This window comes from Urocampus carinirostris, chromosome 17 (assembly GCF_059441175.1).
Source record: "Urocampus carinirostris isolate Australia breed hairy pipefish chromosome 17, RoL_Ucar_1.0, whole genome shotgun sequence".
NCBI classification, from domain to species: Eukaryota; Metazoa; Chordata; class Actinopteri; order Syngnathiformes; family Syngnathidae; genus Urocampus; species Urocampus carinirostris.
Window position 1 is genome coordinate 13,674,422 of NC_142365.1, and position 19,446 is coordinate 13,693,867.

Consider the following 19,446-nt stretch of genomic DNA (forward strand, 5'->3'; position numbering starts at 1 on the left):
TGTTTTATCGTTACCGAGACATTCTCATCCTGACTGGATATAAAACCTTGCTGTAAAATTGCAGAAGAGAAGAAGCTGTCAATGATAAGTCAATCAGAAAATTGGAAAATGACATAGTGAGTATATAGCTTCAGATGTTTTATTGACTGATTGGTTTTAATGAACAGAGAAACATAAAATACAATGGGTATGGTTGTGCACCATTGAGACACAAAACAATTTTTGGGCGGCATTATTCTTTTTTGGCAAGGTCATTGGCACATGAGAATAGAAACGCCAAAGAGTAAGACTTAGACGCTAAAGTTCCGAAAAGGTGTATTCAATGTTGTTCTGACCCCGGGAAAGTAAAATTTATTTCTGGAAAAAACAAAAGTGCTGATTTTTGTTGGGCTATTTTTCACATCTGGGGTAACCTGCTTGATAGCCTTTTAAAGACAGTGGTCACATCTAAAATCCTTTCCCCTTTTCTTGGGCGGACAGACAAACAAACAGATCAGAGGTAGGACTGGACCTAAGAAAATCCCACCTGAGTCGACCCAAGCCCGTGGGTATTAAAGCCTGACACGGCTGAAGCCTGACCATTTAACTTGATTTGAGACACTAAGCCTGAAGCGAACCCCATTTGAGGACTCGGGGCGAGAAATTCTTTTTTTTTTTGGCACTTGACTCTCTGGTGATAAAGAAAAGAAAATGCAAATATAAATGGACATATCAAAAAATAATTGTAATATATAATGAGTTACTGTTTTTCTAAAATGACTTGACAATAAGCTTGTAATTGCATAGAAATAATTGAATAACATAACAATATTGAATTCTGCATTAGGCCCCTCGCCCAAACATATACAAGTTTTTTTTCTTCGTTTTTTTGGGGTTGTATTTTTAATATTTTTTTTTGTATGAAATAAAAAATTCAATAATACAAGTGTAAAGATACAAAATCCACAACAAAAAGATTTCTTAATTATTTTATAACAGTCATCTATAATCCGTTTTTAAAGATGGCATTGTTTTAATTACATATCATAATTATTCACTAACTCAATCAACAAACTGTTTTTCTTTAATGGTACATGCTCCTTAGTTCGTAACAACCAGTGTCTTTGATATGAAACTAATTTTTTTCTATACCATAGTAAAGCTGATTTTGTTCATACTTGTACATTCTTTTTTTATTTCTAAATTAATGAATAAGAAATGCGTTGGTTCTAAATAAAGTGACCTATTAAAAATGTGTACGGCCCTGTTCATATGCATTACGCCTGATTTCCACACAGTAAGGTCAATAAACAGTATTCATACAGGTGCATGAAATCCCTAAATGATTGGATTTTAATGTTGTTTTTCCAAGGTTTGAAAAGTCTTTCAATTTTGTACAAAGTGCTTGTAAATGCTTAATTTTGTTGCCATGTTTCTCCAAGAGTCTGTTATAAAAGGACACCGACACTGCTCTCTAGTGGCTTCGCTTTGCCATTGAGTTTATTCTTTCCTCGTGAGAGCTGATATTAGTTTGTATGGCATTGAAGCGTCATCGCCCCTATGGGTTACGCCCAGAAGGACAGGTATGTGCTACACCTAAGCAGGGCACTATAAAATCGTCTTAATGCAAGAATTACATATCAATTGTGGAATTTCATAATGGGCCTTGCAAAAAACTAAGGCAGCATTGCCCACCGGTAATTTGTAATGGGAAAAAAACGACATATTGCTGTCATTTTACCAAACATTTACTGCATGAGGAGATATGCCATTTTTCAAAATGTTTTATTTTCTTATTGATTGACAAAATAATTCAAAATAAGATACAATTGTACATGATTTGTTTTTTCCCTGCTGCAAAGAATAAATAGAAAATAAAAATTGATAATATTCAATAAATAATAAAATATGCTCAATGATAATAAAGAAGCAACCACCCCAAACATACAAGCCTCTGAAATACCAAAACACAAAACATATCATAATTATGATAATAATAAATAATCGTAAACATTTCACCAGCAAGTAAATCTCAATGTTTCAGTTACGCCTCCATGGACCGATATATGAAGGTGTTGTTTGAGACTGGGTAGAAACATATGTTGGCTTGGAGAGGGATGGGTGCCACCAGGCTGTACTTGCCCAAGACACACCAAAGGAAACAGTGCCCCTGCTATCCTCAGGGTTAAGGGATCAAACCCACAAACCAAACAAGATGGTTGGAGGAGAAATGTCTTATTTATATATGTTTTGTTCAGATCCTCTATACATTCGTGATTTACTCAAGATCTAAAATTAGGATAGTCTTTAAGTGCACAAGCAAGATTAGAAATTGCATATGTAAATCTTGGACATGTTTGCACCTCTGCAAAATACATGATTCGAACCTGATTTCCTATTTTAATGGTACTGGAGAAATTGAAAAATTCGCTTTGAAAGTCCTTAACCAGTGATTGAATTTGGCCATTAAAAAGGAGTAAGAATCTGAATAAAGCCGTATTAATACACACCATTACTTTGTTTATTTCAGAGCTATTTGCTCATCCATCAAATATTTACAAAAAGAAACTAAGCCAAAGACCGTGACAATAGGCAGCGTCTCTCTTAATCAGATGACGATCACCCGGTGTTTATTAAGAGAAAGGAGGTTAAAGAGTGCCGAAACAATCCATTAGCCTCAGTGAGACGCCACTCCCATTATAGCGTCTCTCTCTTAATCTCTTCCTACAGTCATCCACTCCGACTCTCTCTTGTTACGATGGGCAGGATAAATGTCCTGACTCAGCCGGTCTACCCTTTTTTGTCAAGTAATTTAATTTATCTTCATGTGACGTACAATCTAATCTATATGTAGCATTTCTTTTGGAAATATACAGAGTATTACAGTAGACTCCAGGTTATGGCTTTAATGACAACATGGTGTGCACGAAATTCTTTATTCAAAATGATCCATCCACCACAAAAATGGAGATTCAAGAGCAGTCTAGCATTAAGAAAGTGTCCCAATTAATAGAAATGAATGCTCACAATATTTTTTGAATCAATCAAATGTGTTTATTTTTAATTGGAAAATATGCAATACAATAGTCATATTGTAAAAAGTGTCAACTCCATTTCTCACTTCAAATCCGTCTTTTTTTATTGCAAATGTTTCCAATAAAAATCTTGCAAGAAATAAGAACCACTGTAATAAGAAACACTGTTCTGCCATAGTGCAGTCAAGTAAATCGGAAAAGACAGTAACCCTGTGTTCAAATTATCAGATACATACATTCTTGGTTATTAATCGGAATTTCAACATCTCATCTCATCTCATTAGCTACACCGCTTATCCTCAGTAGGGTCGCGGGAGTGCTGGAGCCCATCCCAGCAATCATCGGGCAGTGGGCAGGGGACACCCTGAACTGGGCACACAGGGACAGACAACTCACTCGCTCATTCATACCTAGGGACAATTTGGACCGACCAATTCACCTGAAATGCATGTTTTTGGAATGTGGGAGTAAACCGGAGTGCCCGGAGGAAACCCACGCAAGCACGGGGAGAACATAGGAACACAGGAAGTCTGGAGCTGGATTTGAACCCACGCAGGAGGTTCCCAAGACATGAACTGTGGTGCCGCACATGCCCTAACCACTGGGCCGCCGTGCTGCCCTTGAATTTCAACATACTCAGAGTAATTAAATTAACATTATTTCTTTCTTGATTTACTTGCAAGACCTTTAAAAACTCCATCATACATTGTACGATTGTATAAATTTCAATGTAATTATTACATTTCGTTTGAACTTTATTCATTAGATACTTATTACATCTTGAGTAAAAAAAAAAAAAAAAATTTAAAAATGAATTAAACGTTTCATCAACAGCATTTGAAGTGCTCCGATTTGTTGCTGCAATATGAGCAATGTTCACGTTAATAGTGCATTTGACCACTAGATGACAGGGTTTCCCAACAGGTAAAATGCATTTAACACAATTTCTGCGATCAACCAGTACTACCTAAGTGATCTACCGGTAGATCACGATCCACGTGATAAGCACCCCTTGTTTGCATGATATTATGTGGAATGTTAATTTTTTTCCCAGTCATTCCAGATGATGTAGTAGTAAGATATCTGCCAAACATGTCTGCTCCTTTAAAAGAACACCGTAATTTTCATTTCTTTATGTTGCTGTATTGTTTAGTCCAACTGAAAACGAGTGCTACAAAGCACAATTAGAATTTACAAACTACAAAGACTCAAATTGACCCAACCACACTGTTTTTCTTTTTTGGGTGTACCAGTAAGAGCAAGATGGCCGACAATCATGTCAACTCCCTGTATGTGAGGCTTATGTTATGTGAAACAAATTTCTTGATTTGAAAAAAAATGTCCTCTTATATAAAAGTTCATATATCTTTGCTTAGTATTCAATTGTTTTGTTTTTTTATAAATACATTTTTGGGGGGAGTAATACACAATGTCCCTTTAAATGGTGTCTCAATTTGTGTAATATAGTTACAAGTTTCTAAACCCACAGATGAGATAGTACATGCAAGGCACATTGTATGATGTGATACTCCAAATTTCGGAATAACATAGTTTTTGCCCAGTGGTGAAACATCTAGTGTAAAGTATAGTATAGTCACACATCTGACTCATCTCTGAAGAGCAGGATGATTGTGTTAAACTGAAAAACAACGGTGACCTGATGATGAAGGTGCTGTATCTAAGTCAAAACAGGAGGCTTCTCCTGCTACTGGTAACCATGGAAACTAGTACTATCTTGTTTTATTTTCAGGGATGTGATTTTTCCGCTAATTCGCGGAATTCCGCTTTTTTTATCTCCAAAAATAAAATTTTAAAATTTCCGGTGTTTTAATTGGTAAAAAAAAACGATTTCGTCTCGACAGCATGCCATTTGAGTGTTTCCGTAACTGAAATGAAACGTACTTGCGATTGGTTGAAGTCTCGTGTTGACCAATAAACGCGCTTGTTATAGGAGTGTGCCATTGTTCATTTCTCACACGTTTTTGCCGGGTGTTTAAAGAAAGATGTCCGTGATCGAACGCAAAGATGCTCCGCGAGCTAAAGAAATTGATAAGATTGTAAAAAACAAGTTTCGATGGGACTGGTTGGAGAAGGAATTATCTACGAATGTTGGAAAGAAGACTGTGACGAATTTGTTCAATGACTTTATTCGGAAGATCGATCGTGCCGGGAAAGCACTTTGCATTTGGTGTCATGATACCATCGACTATGGTGGGAGAGGTTTCAAAGCTCTTGAAAGTCACGCAAAGAGCAAAAAACACGTGAAAGAACTCCAGTCAAGAACGACAAATTATTCCATCGCTGGAAGTTTCGGTGCCCAAACGAAAACTCCAAAACTTTACGGCCTCCATCCCTTATTGACATCACAATCGGAAGCGGTAATAAAGAGACGTGATCCACCCCAACAACCTGTACCAGTTGCTGATAGAGTCGTGAATTTTGAGGTAGGTGGTAAACTTTTCAAATTTATTTGACAGTTTTCCCATTTTTTTCGAAAATATTATAACGTAATAAAAATGGCCATAAATATTTAACAATTACAATAATAGATTTTCATGTGTACATTACACCAACACTTTACTGTAGGGCCTATACTTATTGTACTTTTTACTGCCCTGGTCCTACCTGGTTTCCCCCCCCCCCCCCCCCCCCCCAGCTAGCAATCACCCCCCCCCCCCCCCCCCCCCCCCCCGCTAATTTTCAGATAATTTCACTTTGGTCAAATCACATCCCTGTATTTTGGAAAGCGAACCTTTGCCCAAAAAAGCGGCCTGGAAAAGGAATGTGCACCACCAGGCTGTACTTGCCCAAAACACACCACAGTAAGTGATGCCTCAAGGGCCCTGGCACTTAAGGAATCCGTGAACTCGACACGTGTTTTTGCTTATTTGTATTTGGTAGCTTCAGTTTTCAAAAATATTCAGCAACCATTATCCCCAATCACATATTGCTGCGAGTAGGGACCAGCATTTATTCCCTACATCTCTTTTTTGCCATTATGGTATTCCCGCCTAAGGAGTGTGGCCATGATCCATTATCCCCAATCCCATCATCCTATGAGCTGGGACCAGCAGAAGGCACTTTTGTCAGGAGACGTGTCGTTCTGGGCCCCTTTAAAATAAAATGCAACGTTGTTGGCCAGATCAGTTATCCCCGGTTGATTATTGCTAAAAGCAGGGCCTGACAGAGTGCAATTAGTTTTCCGTTTGAGCCACTGAAGCGTGTCTAAAATGAACTGCCGTTTTGGCAGCAATCCGTTATCCCTAGTCAACTATTGCTGAGAGAGTTGTTGCAGAGCAAATTTGTGACGAGCATAACGGATACCCTTTTTTGTTCTTTCCATCTTAAGTGAACAGCACTTTTGCAGCTGAGATTCAGTATCCCTGGTCAACTGTTGCTTGGAGTGAAGACTGGCTGAGTGCATTTTAAAATGGTAGAGAGCTACTTTGTGATTTTCCGCTTAATGCAGTGTGCTCCCACTTCAGGTGCCCCACAGGTGAATTGTAGTCCTGTGAAAAACAAGGCATTAAAGTACTATATCAATAGTTTTTTTTTTTTAGAGTGGAGTATATTTACACCAGTAGGGGTTGCTATATGAGATTTTTATATATAATAATAATAATAATTTCCTTGTATTGTCATTCTGTGTAACAATGTACACAGAACGAAATATATGAGATATAATAACACACTAGGGTACTTACCATTTCTCCTTGAGCTAACAATTCTCAGAACAGAAATCCACCTCCGAATTTTTCTTTATTTTCTCTTCTCAGTTTGTTTCTGTTTCCCTCACCTTGTCTAAAAATAGGCCATTTTTCTTCTCCATTTTTCACACACTAAGCGGTAAGTACTGACTTGATTCCAAGCAGTTATGTAAGCTTAAGCGTGTTCTTAAATTCAATGCTTACCCTGCTTGTTATTGGTCATTACAATGCCTCTAAAGACTTGTACCAGTTGTATGGACCGTAGCTAATGGCTAACTCCACATGAAAGGCAAATGTTTCTTTAAGCAACATTTCTGACACATTTTTTAAAAAAAAATTTCCTTCAGTGGGGCTCAAAACCCTTCCCCTGCTTTTTTTAATACCCTTGCTTTACCGCCCACCCCCCACTAGCTGACCCCCATCCTTGCTTAGTAGCATGTCAACCAAAAAACAAGCTCCGTACATCCGTCCACTGGCTTGATCGTTTTCATCCGGGAGGCAATGCCCTAGTTTATCATTTCAGGCTTCCGCGATTGTACCAATAAAAAGCGATTTAAAGAAACAGGAGCACAGGTGTTTAATCTAGTAAATCCATGTCCCCTCCCTATAAACTGTTTGGTCATGTAAAAAGTAATAAAAAAATAGAACAGGGATTGAAATAATCCTGTTGATAATTTGGTACATTGTGAAAATTGTGCAGTACTGTGCCTTCAAACAATTCAAATCAAATTTCGGATGAACAACTACCAACAACAGTCCGATACACTGCTCTATTTCAAAGTGTTAAGTGTTTAATAGACCCTCAAAATGAGAGAAGAAATCAATGGATTTTGAACTTGCAAGGAGAAACCGGGCGAGAAGTCTTTAGATAAGAGAATTCTATTCGCCCTTCTGCTGCCAGTCGCCCCTAGCCTCCTCTTTTTACAAAATCTTCAAGACTACAAAACAGATTAGCCATAAACGTTATTGTTAGCTCCTCATGCTTCTCATGCAAGCGAACGTCGCTGTTCCCCATGATTCAGGCATTTTTTTTTTCCTTTTTTTTTTCTCTAGCCTTTCATGTTAGCCTCTTGACTTCAGGCTACAGCTTGTCCCTAGCCTTTTTGTAGCTGCTCCTGGTTCATCCTCCAGTGTCACTCGCCTTCCACAGCTGCTCATGCAAGCAAATTTCGCTGAGTCCCATGTATCAGAAATCTACATTTTTTTCACCTTTTCCTTCCTTAGCCATTTATTTCACCAAGATACAGTTGATTCAGGGCCCTAATACTTGAAAAATTAATTCTGTAACCACCTTTTTTAGTAGTTTCCAAAGTTAGCCACTTACACCAGATTTTAACAGCTATTGGCTCTTTTCAGCTGCTCCGGGTGTATTCAAAAAGCTTGGTTTCCTACAAGGAAATATCAGGGTTGGTACGGATCTTTGATGGCCTTGAAAATACTTGAATTTTATTGTTGCGTTTTCATGGATTGAAAAGTGCTTTATTTTGGTTGAAGTGCTTATGAATGCTTGAAATTGTTGCCATGTTTCTTAACAAGTCTGCCTTTAAATGACTCTGACACTGCTGTCTAGTGGCTTTGCTTTTTCATTCTATTTCTTCTTCCTTTGTGATTAACGAAAGATGGCATTAGTTTGTATGGCATTGAGCTATTACGTGTCATCCTCCCCTTCGGGCCGCGCCCAAGAGTACAGGTGAATGCTACACCTGTAAGGGTTATATAAATCAAGGTAGTATTTCCTACCGGTAAATTGTAATAGGAAAAAGTTCCTGCAACTGAAAATGTAGACTACATATTACCGTCATTTCTACCCAACACATAAATGAGATTTTGTCTCAAAAACCAAGATTTCCGCAATTTACCCAAGATCTAAAAATCCTATGTCTTTATAATGGACACGCAAGATTAAAAATCGCATTTGTAAACCTCAGATGTATTTGTGTCTGCAAAACACATGATTCACACCACATGTTTTCTTGCCCTGCTACTGGAGAAATTGGAAATCCGTTTTGAAAGTCCTACAAAAGGGCTTGAGTTTCTTTATGAAAATGGTGTACAAAGCCTGAAATGGACAAAGGCTCTCAAATTTAGCCAATGCTGCAGGCTTCCCTCTTGCCACTTCAAATGCACATTCTTCCGGTCTGTTCAGAGCTACGAAGAACTAGTGGTAAATTATCACGCACTTTCACTTTAATTATCTCGGATGCTTGCTGCTGGTATTTAAAAAGAAAAAAGCTTCAGCATCCTGCGGTTGCAATCCAGCATCTTCACCATGTGCTATATGTCAAGTCGCCAAAATGTGATGAGCTGACTAGTGTTGACCCTGGTGAGGAGCCACGGCCTAACCTCGCTCATTAGTAAGCTAGCCATCCTTCAGTCAATCCACATTTCCACTCGCCGTCACATCCTATAACCACTGGCACTGACGGGACCGCCTGTCAGCATCCTAGGATGAGCTAGACAGCATGTGCTTTCTATATCTCCACCTATTTACAACCAGTGAGAGGACAATTGGTTATTTTTGTTTCTCATTTGTTCAGCAGTCCTGAATTTCCATTCTTGCAATGTTTCTGATTCGTCAACATCCTTCGACATGATACTATTGAGACTAAGATCTTGCCTTATGTCGAAATAAAGATATAGAATACAAAAATACCCAATATAACGTTTTGCTATGGACTATTTTAACAGTACTACGGAAAATACACACTGTAATAAAAATAGGGTAATATGCAAATGTGGGGGTGGGGTTTAATTTGGGCTTTTACACCCCCGGGTGGAGTTAAAGAGCCTCATGGCATGAGGAAGAAATTATCTCCTCAGTCTGTCTGTGGAACAAGATTGTGACAGCAGTCTATCGTTGAAGCTGCTCTTCTGTTTGGTGATGATGCTGTGTAGTGTAGTGGATGTAATGAATTGACAAGATACATAACAAAATAAATACTGAAAAAATAAATAACAAAGTGCTTAAATATATATACATTGTAAAAAAAAGTGACTGGGTACACGACAAGATAGACAACAAAATAATTACCAAAATAAATGAATGACAAAATGCTTGACTATATATGTTTTGAAATAAAAAATTGAAAAAAACAACAAAATACCTGACAAGATACATGACAAGGTACGCGACTAGGTACCTGACAAAATACTGAAAAAAAGAAATGACAAAATTAATGAAAAGATATGTGTTGTGACAAAAAAAAAACACTCCAAAATACATGACCAAATATACGACAATATATGCAAGAAACTAAACAACAAAATACGTGACAAAATACATGACCAATCACACAAGAAGATTCGTGATAAGATATATAATACCGAATTAAATAAATGATAACATGCTTCAATGTACATTTAAAAAAAAGACATGACAAAGTATAGATCCTCTATACAATACATGTAAATTCATCACAGTAAATTTATAATGCCTCCAACAGTAACAAGCTAATTTCTGAAGAATGATCGCCCTGCCAGTTTTTTATATTGCTTTCCGTAGATATCATCTCGAAGTAAGTGAGGGACCTTCAATAAAAAAAAAAAAGAAGTATCTCCATGCCAAGTTTCTGCTGCCATCAGTAATTTCACACGAGTCGGCTCAGCGAAAACCTTGCTTGTCTAAAGCGTAACTGATTGACTTAAACGTAATGTCATTAAAGCACTCTGTTGATGAGCACCGCTTTGCTTGTTTCCTGGCCGGATGATGGGAAGGAGATAAAGATGCGGGCGTTATCAGATAGGAGATCACAGCATCTCCTATACGTGCTTCCTTACATTTCTGCCTGTCCTCTGGGTGTAAATTGGACCTCTCGGCGCTGATGGTCATGAATAAGGGAAGATGTTAGATGTGGAAGGGGAATCTACTGCTCACGCTGCAACATATGCATTTATGAATAAACATACAGTGGTACCATTTTATCTGAGCACGTCTTAACACAAGTATTTTGGGACAGTAATTCCTCAGTTGTAGCGGTTAACGGGGACCCAGAATCCCCAGCCAAACGTGAAAATCTGCCAAGTAGTGACGCCCCTCCATAAAAGCCCCCAAATGTCAAACTTCAAGATGACATCCTTGCTGTATACAGCTGTGACAAAATGGCAACTAGATCTACGGATAAAAACACAGAATTGCACTTCAATGCTCTTTATCGGCTCTTCTTTCAGTGTAAGAAAGTGATTTGGAGGGCGGCTGGCTGGCTTCACGCTAGCAAAAGGTATCCTTGGGTTGACCCAGGTCTCTGATGATTAAAATACAACCGTCCCTGATGTAGCGCTTTCCCTCGAGTTATTACTGATGGTCATCTGTTAAACAGGTAGTGGATCTGGCGTTGGTGAGATACAAGATCAGCAGGAGTAGTTTATAAAAGTTGTTAAGTAGCTTAGCCGTAGCAGTAGGTCAGAACTGCAGCCTTACCTTCTCTCTCCCAATGCCACTTCATTTGCTTCCTAACCCAGATTATAATCCAAAGAACACCCACCATATCTTTGCGCTCCTCTTACTTTTTTAAAGTCGGATTTAGTCGATGAATGATATTTAATGTAACAAGCCGCTAAAAGCTAGGCATGCCTCCTTGTTTGTTTTGGTTGCCTATTGACTTCTGTGCCGGTTCCGCTGTTTGACTGACAGCATAAACCAGCCTATCACAGTCACGCACACAACCAGTCATTTGCTGTCTGCTGTGAGCTGCAGGACACAATGTATCACACGTCGATATCAATGACAAAAAAGACAATTGAGTTCAAAATCCGCAACACCAATAATAACCGATGAGTGAAGTCGTGGGCGATTACTGTAGAAGAGGTTTTTTGCGCTCGCTGTACAAAGGAAAATCCGGTCCACGAGTCTCAGAATTTGCCACTAGAGACCGTTTGCAGCCCGTGACTGCCTAATTCCAGCATAATCATTGTCCAGATTGCACATGCAAACTACTACCGTGAAGAAAAAAAGTGCTTTACATTTTCTATGTGTATATTCATTTAGAATTACATTGACTTTAATTTAAAGTGTACACAAAGTGCTTACATATCATCAGTCTATGGATCTCTTACCTGTCAACCTCTGCCAATTGCTCCCCTTAATAACAAATGCAAATTCTCCTTATTGGGCGATAATAACCCTTACAAACAAAACGCAGCACCCAAGTTAGGCTGACAACTCTTAAGCCACCACTGTTAATGCCAGATACATTATCCATGAAACGGAAGACTTGGAGCTACTACTCGTGGAAAACCGCTACATTTGTGACTCTTGTATTTTAATCATCACAAAGACCTTGCAGAAGTTGCAATTACCCAATGCAGGCGTGTCGCTAGCCAGCCTTGCTTAAATCGTTTTCTTACACTGAAAGGATTAGCCCTCCAATTCCGTTGTACTTGTGTATAATGACAATTGTATTTGTAGATCTATAGTTATTTTGTTACAGTAATATACTTTCAGTCTCTAAGGACATCATCTCAAGGCAAGTTTGCATGTCACAGAAAAGCAAATTTTCTTGTAAAATCGAAAGTGGCATCTAATTTGCAATCCAGGTCTGAAACATTGCGATTAGGTTTTTTTTCCTAAATTGTACAGCCCTAATGTCAACTGTCGTTTTATATCATCAGTAAAAGTTCTGAGTTTAAGTGTTTGGTTTGACTTGATTAGAAAGAAGGCATAAGTAAATGGTAGGAGACCAAGAGGAAGGCCGCGATTGACGTGGATGGATGGTGTTATGAGTGCACTGCAGGAAAGAGGTCTAAATATAGTGGAAGCTAAAGCTCTTGTTGGTGGAGAGGGGTTGTAAAAGGATAGTGGGATGTCTAGACGCGTTCTAAGGGACGGGCAGGGCACCTGTATGATGCGGTAGGGGTAAACCAGCGAAAGCTGTTGGGCCCTGTTGTTGAACAGAAGTGTTTGTTGTGTCACCCTGACTCGGGTGACATGGCCGCTTTCCTGTGTCCTGTTTCAACTGGAGGGACAAAAGCATGACCAACTTGGGTGCCAAGGTGCTTAACTTGTTTGGGTGTTTGAGCATTTGGGTTGGCCATGGTCTAAAAAAATTGTGTGTGTTTTTTGCGACTTTTTCCCTTTTTTTTTTAATTTTCTTTGTTTTTGTATGTGTTTGTTTTGCTGTCGATCACCCCTCTTGAGGGATATGACCAGGGTAGATGGATGGATGGATAGATAGATAAAAAGAAAACAAAATTGCCGTCAGATCAGCCTAAAGTAGGACATCTCGACAGGGTAGAGTAGGGTGTTTCGTCAGAACACCAGTTTAGAGCCGCTGAGACCGCTCTTTAAAAAACAAATTTCACTTATAAAAATTGTTATATGGCGTACACGATGTGAAGTAATTAGATTATTTTTTGAAATACCGGGAAAAAATGAAAGTGGACAGGTATGCAATCGCCGTGACTCCTTACAACCTCCTGCCACGCCCACTTCCATCTTTCGCACCACACGCACACATTTGTTACGGGATTCATAATAAACTCACATGTCATTTCGTTATATTTTTCAGGTTTATTTACAATTTAAATGTGTTTTAATGATCAGGAAGATGTGTTTTATAGCTGTACACTTGGAATTCTTTTAGGAGGAAGGGATTGGGCCATTTAGTTCTCCATATCAGGAAAATGTGCCAGTTACATGGGCATCTACAAACACAATCGTGGAACAAATGGAGCTCGTTACCACTGTATGTACAAAAAACTATAAGGAAACCATAATATTCAAAATACCAACTCGTCCACAGAGTATTGTGAAGCAAATTTTGAAGTTGACTCCGCTTCCAAAGTGCAATCGGAACGCAATTTACCACCTAATGCATTAGCCCTTTGCGCTAATGGCAGGCCGGCTTATACCAATACATCAGCTTGCCACCGCCGAGGGCACGGGGTCGATGGCGCCTCTGCAAAACGTTCTCTTGGCAAGCGCCCGTAATGAAACTGGTGAACAAATAAAGGCGAGTGGACAGTCCTTGCTTTCCAATTTAGCCATGTTGGAATTGTTATCGAAGCGGAGATGTATCCATCAACCGGCTGCCGAAGATATCGGTTTATGAGTTCTCGCTAATGTTATGCTGATAGAATTCGAACGTAGCACTCTGTCTCATGTTGCTGACCAACCTGCATCAGCAAAAATTGCTTACCTCCGTTCGGACAGTTATGGGACCGTTATTGAAGAACAGTAATTAGTTAATTACCTTTTTGATAAGTGCAGTAATTCCTCATTTTTGTGGGTTACAAAAACCTGAGATAGTCAAAACTCTTAAAGTAGAAACCTTTATTGAATCATTGAACTATTGATTAATCACACCCAATTTACAGTCCTAAGTATTTGCTTAACAAATAAAAGTACTGCACTTTCTACAAGTTTTTTGTTTTGTTCTCTTTACAAATACCTCATGTGTTGTTCTATTATAATTTTACATTTATTGCACAACTCTGTGGATCAAGGAACCAATCCACTTGACTTAACATGACACTTTGCCACTGTCATGTGGACATTATGGACTATTGATCTTACTTTCCGGTTGGTCCTGCTGAAACCGAATATTTTTTCATGATCAACCATTGCAAAAAGAGCACCATGTAGCCACGAGGTGATGCCATGGAGCCGCATGTGGGTCCAGAGCAAGTTTAGAGAATGGAGAAGTCCAACTTTGTTAGTGATAGAAAGTGTCTGTCTATCTAATCTAAATCTAAAACACAATGCATGCAAATCTGTGAAGTAGCAAAAATGCGTTCAAGTCAAGTCAAATGTATTTATACAGCCCTTAATCACAAAAATGTCTCAAAGGATTACAATGACACAATTACCTGATCTTAAACCAACATGCGGGCAAGGAACAACTCAAAACCTCAGCGTGAGGGAAAAAGAGAAACCTTGAGAAGGGACCTCACAAGTGGTATCCCCCTTTCAGGATGACCAGGGTGAATTAAGCAAAGTTAAGCAAATGATTACTGTAATTCCGTTTATTTGTTGTACTATTTTGTAGTAGTATTCTTATATTATAGTATTACTGTAGTAGTATGTTTTCTTGTAATTCTGTTGAAGTATTTTTTTAATTATATGCAAAGGAGTATTTGTGTTGTATTTCTGTAGTCTGTTTGAAGTATTTTCATTGTAGTATTTTTGTAATCATACTTTAGTTGTATATTTGTACGATTTCCGATGCTATATTCCTGTACTACTATTTTTATTGTTATAGCATTGCTATATTTTTGTTGTATTTCTATCATAGTATTTTCCAGTGATAAATAATCCAATTTGTGTGTCTGTGCGGTCTAGTGAAAACAATATTGTATTTGGATTTACTGTTACCGGAGATACAACAGCAATGATGGGTGGTGTTTTTTCAATGTAATCGGCTCAAATAAGTTGAAAAACAATGCACTATCTTTTAAAATATTTTTCTTTTGTTACTGTAGGCTGTTGATAAAAGCAAAATGAGATAAAAGGACCCTGTTTTAAAGCACTAAATGTGATATTTAGTTTTACAGTTGTAGTATTTCTGTAGTAGTATTGGGTACAAAGTTGGCACACAAAAACATGTTTTTATTAGTCATAGATAGATAGATAGATAGATAGATAGATAGATAGATAGATAGATACTTTGTTCATCCCCGAAGGGAAATTCACATTTCCAGCAGCATCCCTGAGCTGAGAACAATCGAGAACAATCGAAAATAACACGGGAGCTGCTGGAGTGGCTGCCATTCGTGACGGCGCCGGAAGAAAAGATTCAATTTGAATCATTTACAAACAAACAAACAAAATATTCATGTTTCAATAAGTGGAGTGTTAATAAAATATTTCTGATACTGATATAACCAGATAAAACTAATTTTAAGTTACCTGTCCAAATGAATGTTGTGCCATCTCACCTTTCCCACTCTCTCTCCTGCAGTTGACTTGCTGCTGCTCGCTCCTGAAACTAATACTTACCTCTTTGTGTAATTAGGATCCGAAACAAATACACCAGTATTTGTATTCCGTAACGTTTACGTTAAAAAAAAGATGTAATCAAATTACAAGTATATTACATTAAAATAAGGATTGCAATTTTTTTTAAATCATGTTTATCATTTACATATATATATATTGCGGCGATAAGACTTATATCTATCATAATTTAAATCACTGACACTAGAGAGACAGAGATGAGGGCTACACATGGCATGCAGGCGCATAATACTACTATGGTCTGTATTTGTTGTATACGTGGTACAGATTGCATGTTTGTCACACTGTAAAACATATTTTTGTATATTTCATTCTCTTTCAATGTAGCACTCATTTTCTTGAATTGACGCAAGCCTGCAGTTTTGTGAGGGTGCCTAAGTGTGTGCAAATTGGGCAGCGCAGTTGCGCGCGAGTAATGCAGTCAGGGACATACTTTATTTTGTATTATATATATATTGTCATTAATTTTTGACCATTTTTCTTTGGCGGGCTAGATAATAACAGCCTGCAGGTAGTAGTTTGCCCACCTCTGTCTGGCATTGGCTTTTCCCATTTGAGAGAAATGTCTGGCATTGATGGAGTAAATAACGTGTTACAGTACTTGTTCCCGAAAAGTAATTGCGTTCCTTTGTAGAGCATTACTCTCAACATCGCACACGGGTGGTTATAATTTCATCGTAGGGGTCAAAGGAATCTGTAACGGCACCGAGCGGCCAGATGCTATGAGAACTGGCTGGCGTGGGTGTAGGTGATATAATAAACACAAACAGTCTCACGTCAGCGTCTCCCCGTGTCTCATTAGTATCGGCGCGATAACGCGCAGATGTCGGCTGTTTGGCGATAAACCGCCGCCGTGCTCTTTCTCGTGAGGAAAATGATTAGCCAGCTGTTAGCTCCCCAGCTGCAGCAGGTCATTCTCTAAGCGCCGGGAGCCGCCGAACGTTCACCCGATCGGGGTGGAGGTTAGCGCCCTGCGGGTAAAAAAGCCACGGCTTTAGCCCAGTCGAGGTTTCTCACAACCCTTTGATTGAGCTAGCATGTAACCGAGGCAAAAAGGGTCTTGACAGGTAAGGTGACCACAGGTAAAAGTCAAACTAGCAATGATTAGATCCTTGTTTTTTTTTCTATTCTTGCACCAGCTCCGACCAGATTTTTCTCAACCAGGTAAATCCAGGATGGTCAGTCTCCCACAATAAAACATAGACGTAGATTCCGAAATTTTGACAGGTGGTATCCTTCCGGCTTCAGAATTGTGTCCTTACAAGCCCCAGTGAATGATTATTACAAACGTTCACTTAAAGTCATCACTGATACTGTTACCAAGCAATATCCATACATTTATCGGAACCATTTGTGACCAAAGGTGAGGTGATGATCAATAAATCAAGAGCGTCCCCTTTTATTTAAGTACTTAGTACCACTAAATACAATTTACGATCTTTAATCCACCAAAAAGTTAATCAAACTTGACTTTGGTGCCATGCTCTGTATTTTTCCAGGCGACTACGTGGTGCTGACGGTCTTCTTCGACCTGAGCAGGAGGATGGGCTACTTTACCATCCAGACCTACATCCCATGCACGCTCATCGTGGTCCTCTCTTGGGTCTCATTCTGGATCAACAAGGACGCCGTGCCAGCCAGAACGTCATTAGGTGAGCTCCTTCTTTACATTTTCAAAACCTGACCGTCAGACAGTCTGCAAACGTAACTTGATAATGGTCCACAGTTAAAAACACACTACTTGGGTTAAAGGAGCTCACTTTACATTGTTTTAAACAAAACCACACCTCTTGGTTTTTTTTGTTTTTCAATTGTTTAATTCCACACAACTGACAACCGTTTATTCAGGACTATTGGGCGCACCTTCAAAAAATGGACTTAAGTGAATTATCTTCCATATATTTATATAAGGCACCCTAAACTTTATAAGGTGCATGAAACTAAAAATACTGGGGTTGCATTAAAAAATGAAATCGTCAGAAACTAAATGTAAACTGTATTTTATGTAACATAAACTAAATTTATGAAATTTCTTTCCACCAAAAAAAAAACAAAAAAAAAAACTGATAAACAGTTACTATATGTATTAGCATTTTATAATAATAAAGCATTTCCAATTTTACTGACCATATTTGCTGTCTTAAAGGCAGACCGGAATTGTAAGAGCACTTTTGAATTTCTGGCATGTTTTTGTTTTTTGGGTGCGCCATATAATCCATGAAATATGGTAGTTTATATATTTATTTTTGTATAAAAAATACCCCCAAATGTTTTCCTTCTATTTCAAACTGAATTAATAACATCTATGGAGTTGTTTTTTTAAATTACACAATAATTAAGATGTTATTAAGAAAACAACATCATGAGAATTTTTTTTTGTTTGTTTTTGCACAAGAGCCATTTATTTTTTGTAATGTTTAAAAAAAAAACATCAAGTTACTTTGTTCGGGGAAGCAGTAGCTCAGGAGGTAGAGCGCTCATCTTGAAAAGAAACAAAGGCAAAAAGTAAATATAGAACAAAAAGAAAAAAGTAACAGCTAGGAAAAAATAAACACAATGAGATTTTTTTAAAGGAATTGAAAAATAAGAAAAAAACAGGGAAAAAGAAAAGGTTTGTCTTGCATTCAAATAATTTCCAATTATACCCTGCAATCTTGTTGCCAACATTGTACTTCCACTAAAAATGTGATTAAATACAGTTCTCTATCGTGCAACCGAATAAATAAGCCCATAAAAATGTTAATATTATGCGACAAAAGATACCAGGAAAAAAAAGAAATGAAAATTTTGTGAAAGAATTGTTGAAAAAACAAATGACGTTTGTAGGCCATACAACCTTTGCAATAATACATTAGTCAATTCATTCAAAAGTGATTTTTTTTTTGCATTGCCGGAAACTCAGCAAAATGTAACTTGATGTCAAGCTTTGGACATGCTTGATAATGACTTAGTTGCCACACTTGGGATTGCTGTTGCTCACTGTTGTTTCAAGCGTTGCTCTCCGACTTTGTGTGAACGCTCAGGGAACATTACCCGCAACCCTAGTGAGGACGAGTGGCACAGAAATAGATGGATGGATGGATGTTTTGTAAAAAAAATGACCAAAATTGGGGGGGTTGATTTTAATAAAATTGTTGGAATTGATTTTAAAAAAGAGAGATTTATTTTTTATCATATACCATTTTAGAAGTATTATACAATTTTTCAGTTGTTTTTGTGTTTGTTTTTGTTTTTTTGGAGCAGATTAGTAAACGAAACATGAATTCAAGCAGTGACTTGGTCCACTCATGCCCCAAATTGATTTTTTTAAAATATATAAAACATGTGAAGATGTGGTGACACTTAACCTCCTATCGAGCAGCCATCTATTAAGTGGTCCTCTTTCCCCCCCGAGACATGCCCTGGAATCTAGTACATCTTGATTAGAAGACCCAATCCCAGCACGCGTTTCCTAGCATGCCTTAATGAGACATTCATTATGCAGCATGCTGGTGATGCAGTCTCAGCACAATAATAATAATGATAATAAGTGCCTGTCGCAGCTTGGAACTGAACCTGCGGCTAAAGTTTAAATATACACACAAAATGTTAGGCTTTGGACTTGTCTCACCTGCATTTGACTTGGTCAGAGTGTAATAATGCATCACCTTGAGGTCACTTTAGCTTAAAATTGAGTTTAATTATGTGAGTTGGAAGAAGAAACCCTACGGAAGCTCGAATCACACCACTTGAAAAAATACAAAACACTACTACCATGTTTTTTTCCTAAGCAGGG

The 19,446-nt window shown here is 38.2% G+C and overlaps 1 protein-coding gene across 6 annotated transcripts in view; it reads left to right on the forward strand.

Moving 5' to 3' along the window:
* The window catches only part of gabrg2 (gamma-aminobutyric acid type A receptor subunit gamma2), a 79,404-nt gene that overhangs the window by 40,357 nt on the left and 19,601 nt on the right, over positions 1-19,446 (forward strand). For all 6 annotated transcript variants that reach the window (XM_088320894.1, XM_088320891.1, XM_088320895.1 and 3 more), the window contains exon 7: positions 17,171-17,323. In XM_088320894.1, the coding sequence (XP_088177020.1) occupies positions 17,171-17,323 (153 nt within the window). The remainder of the gene's footprint in view (positions 1-17,170; positions 17,324-19,446) is intronic.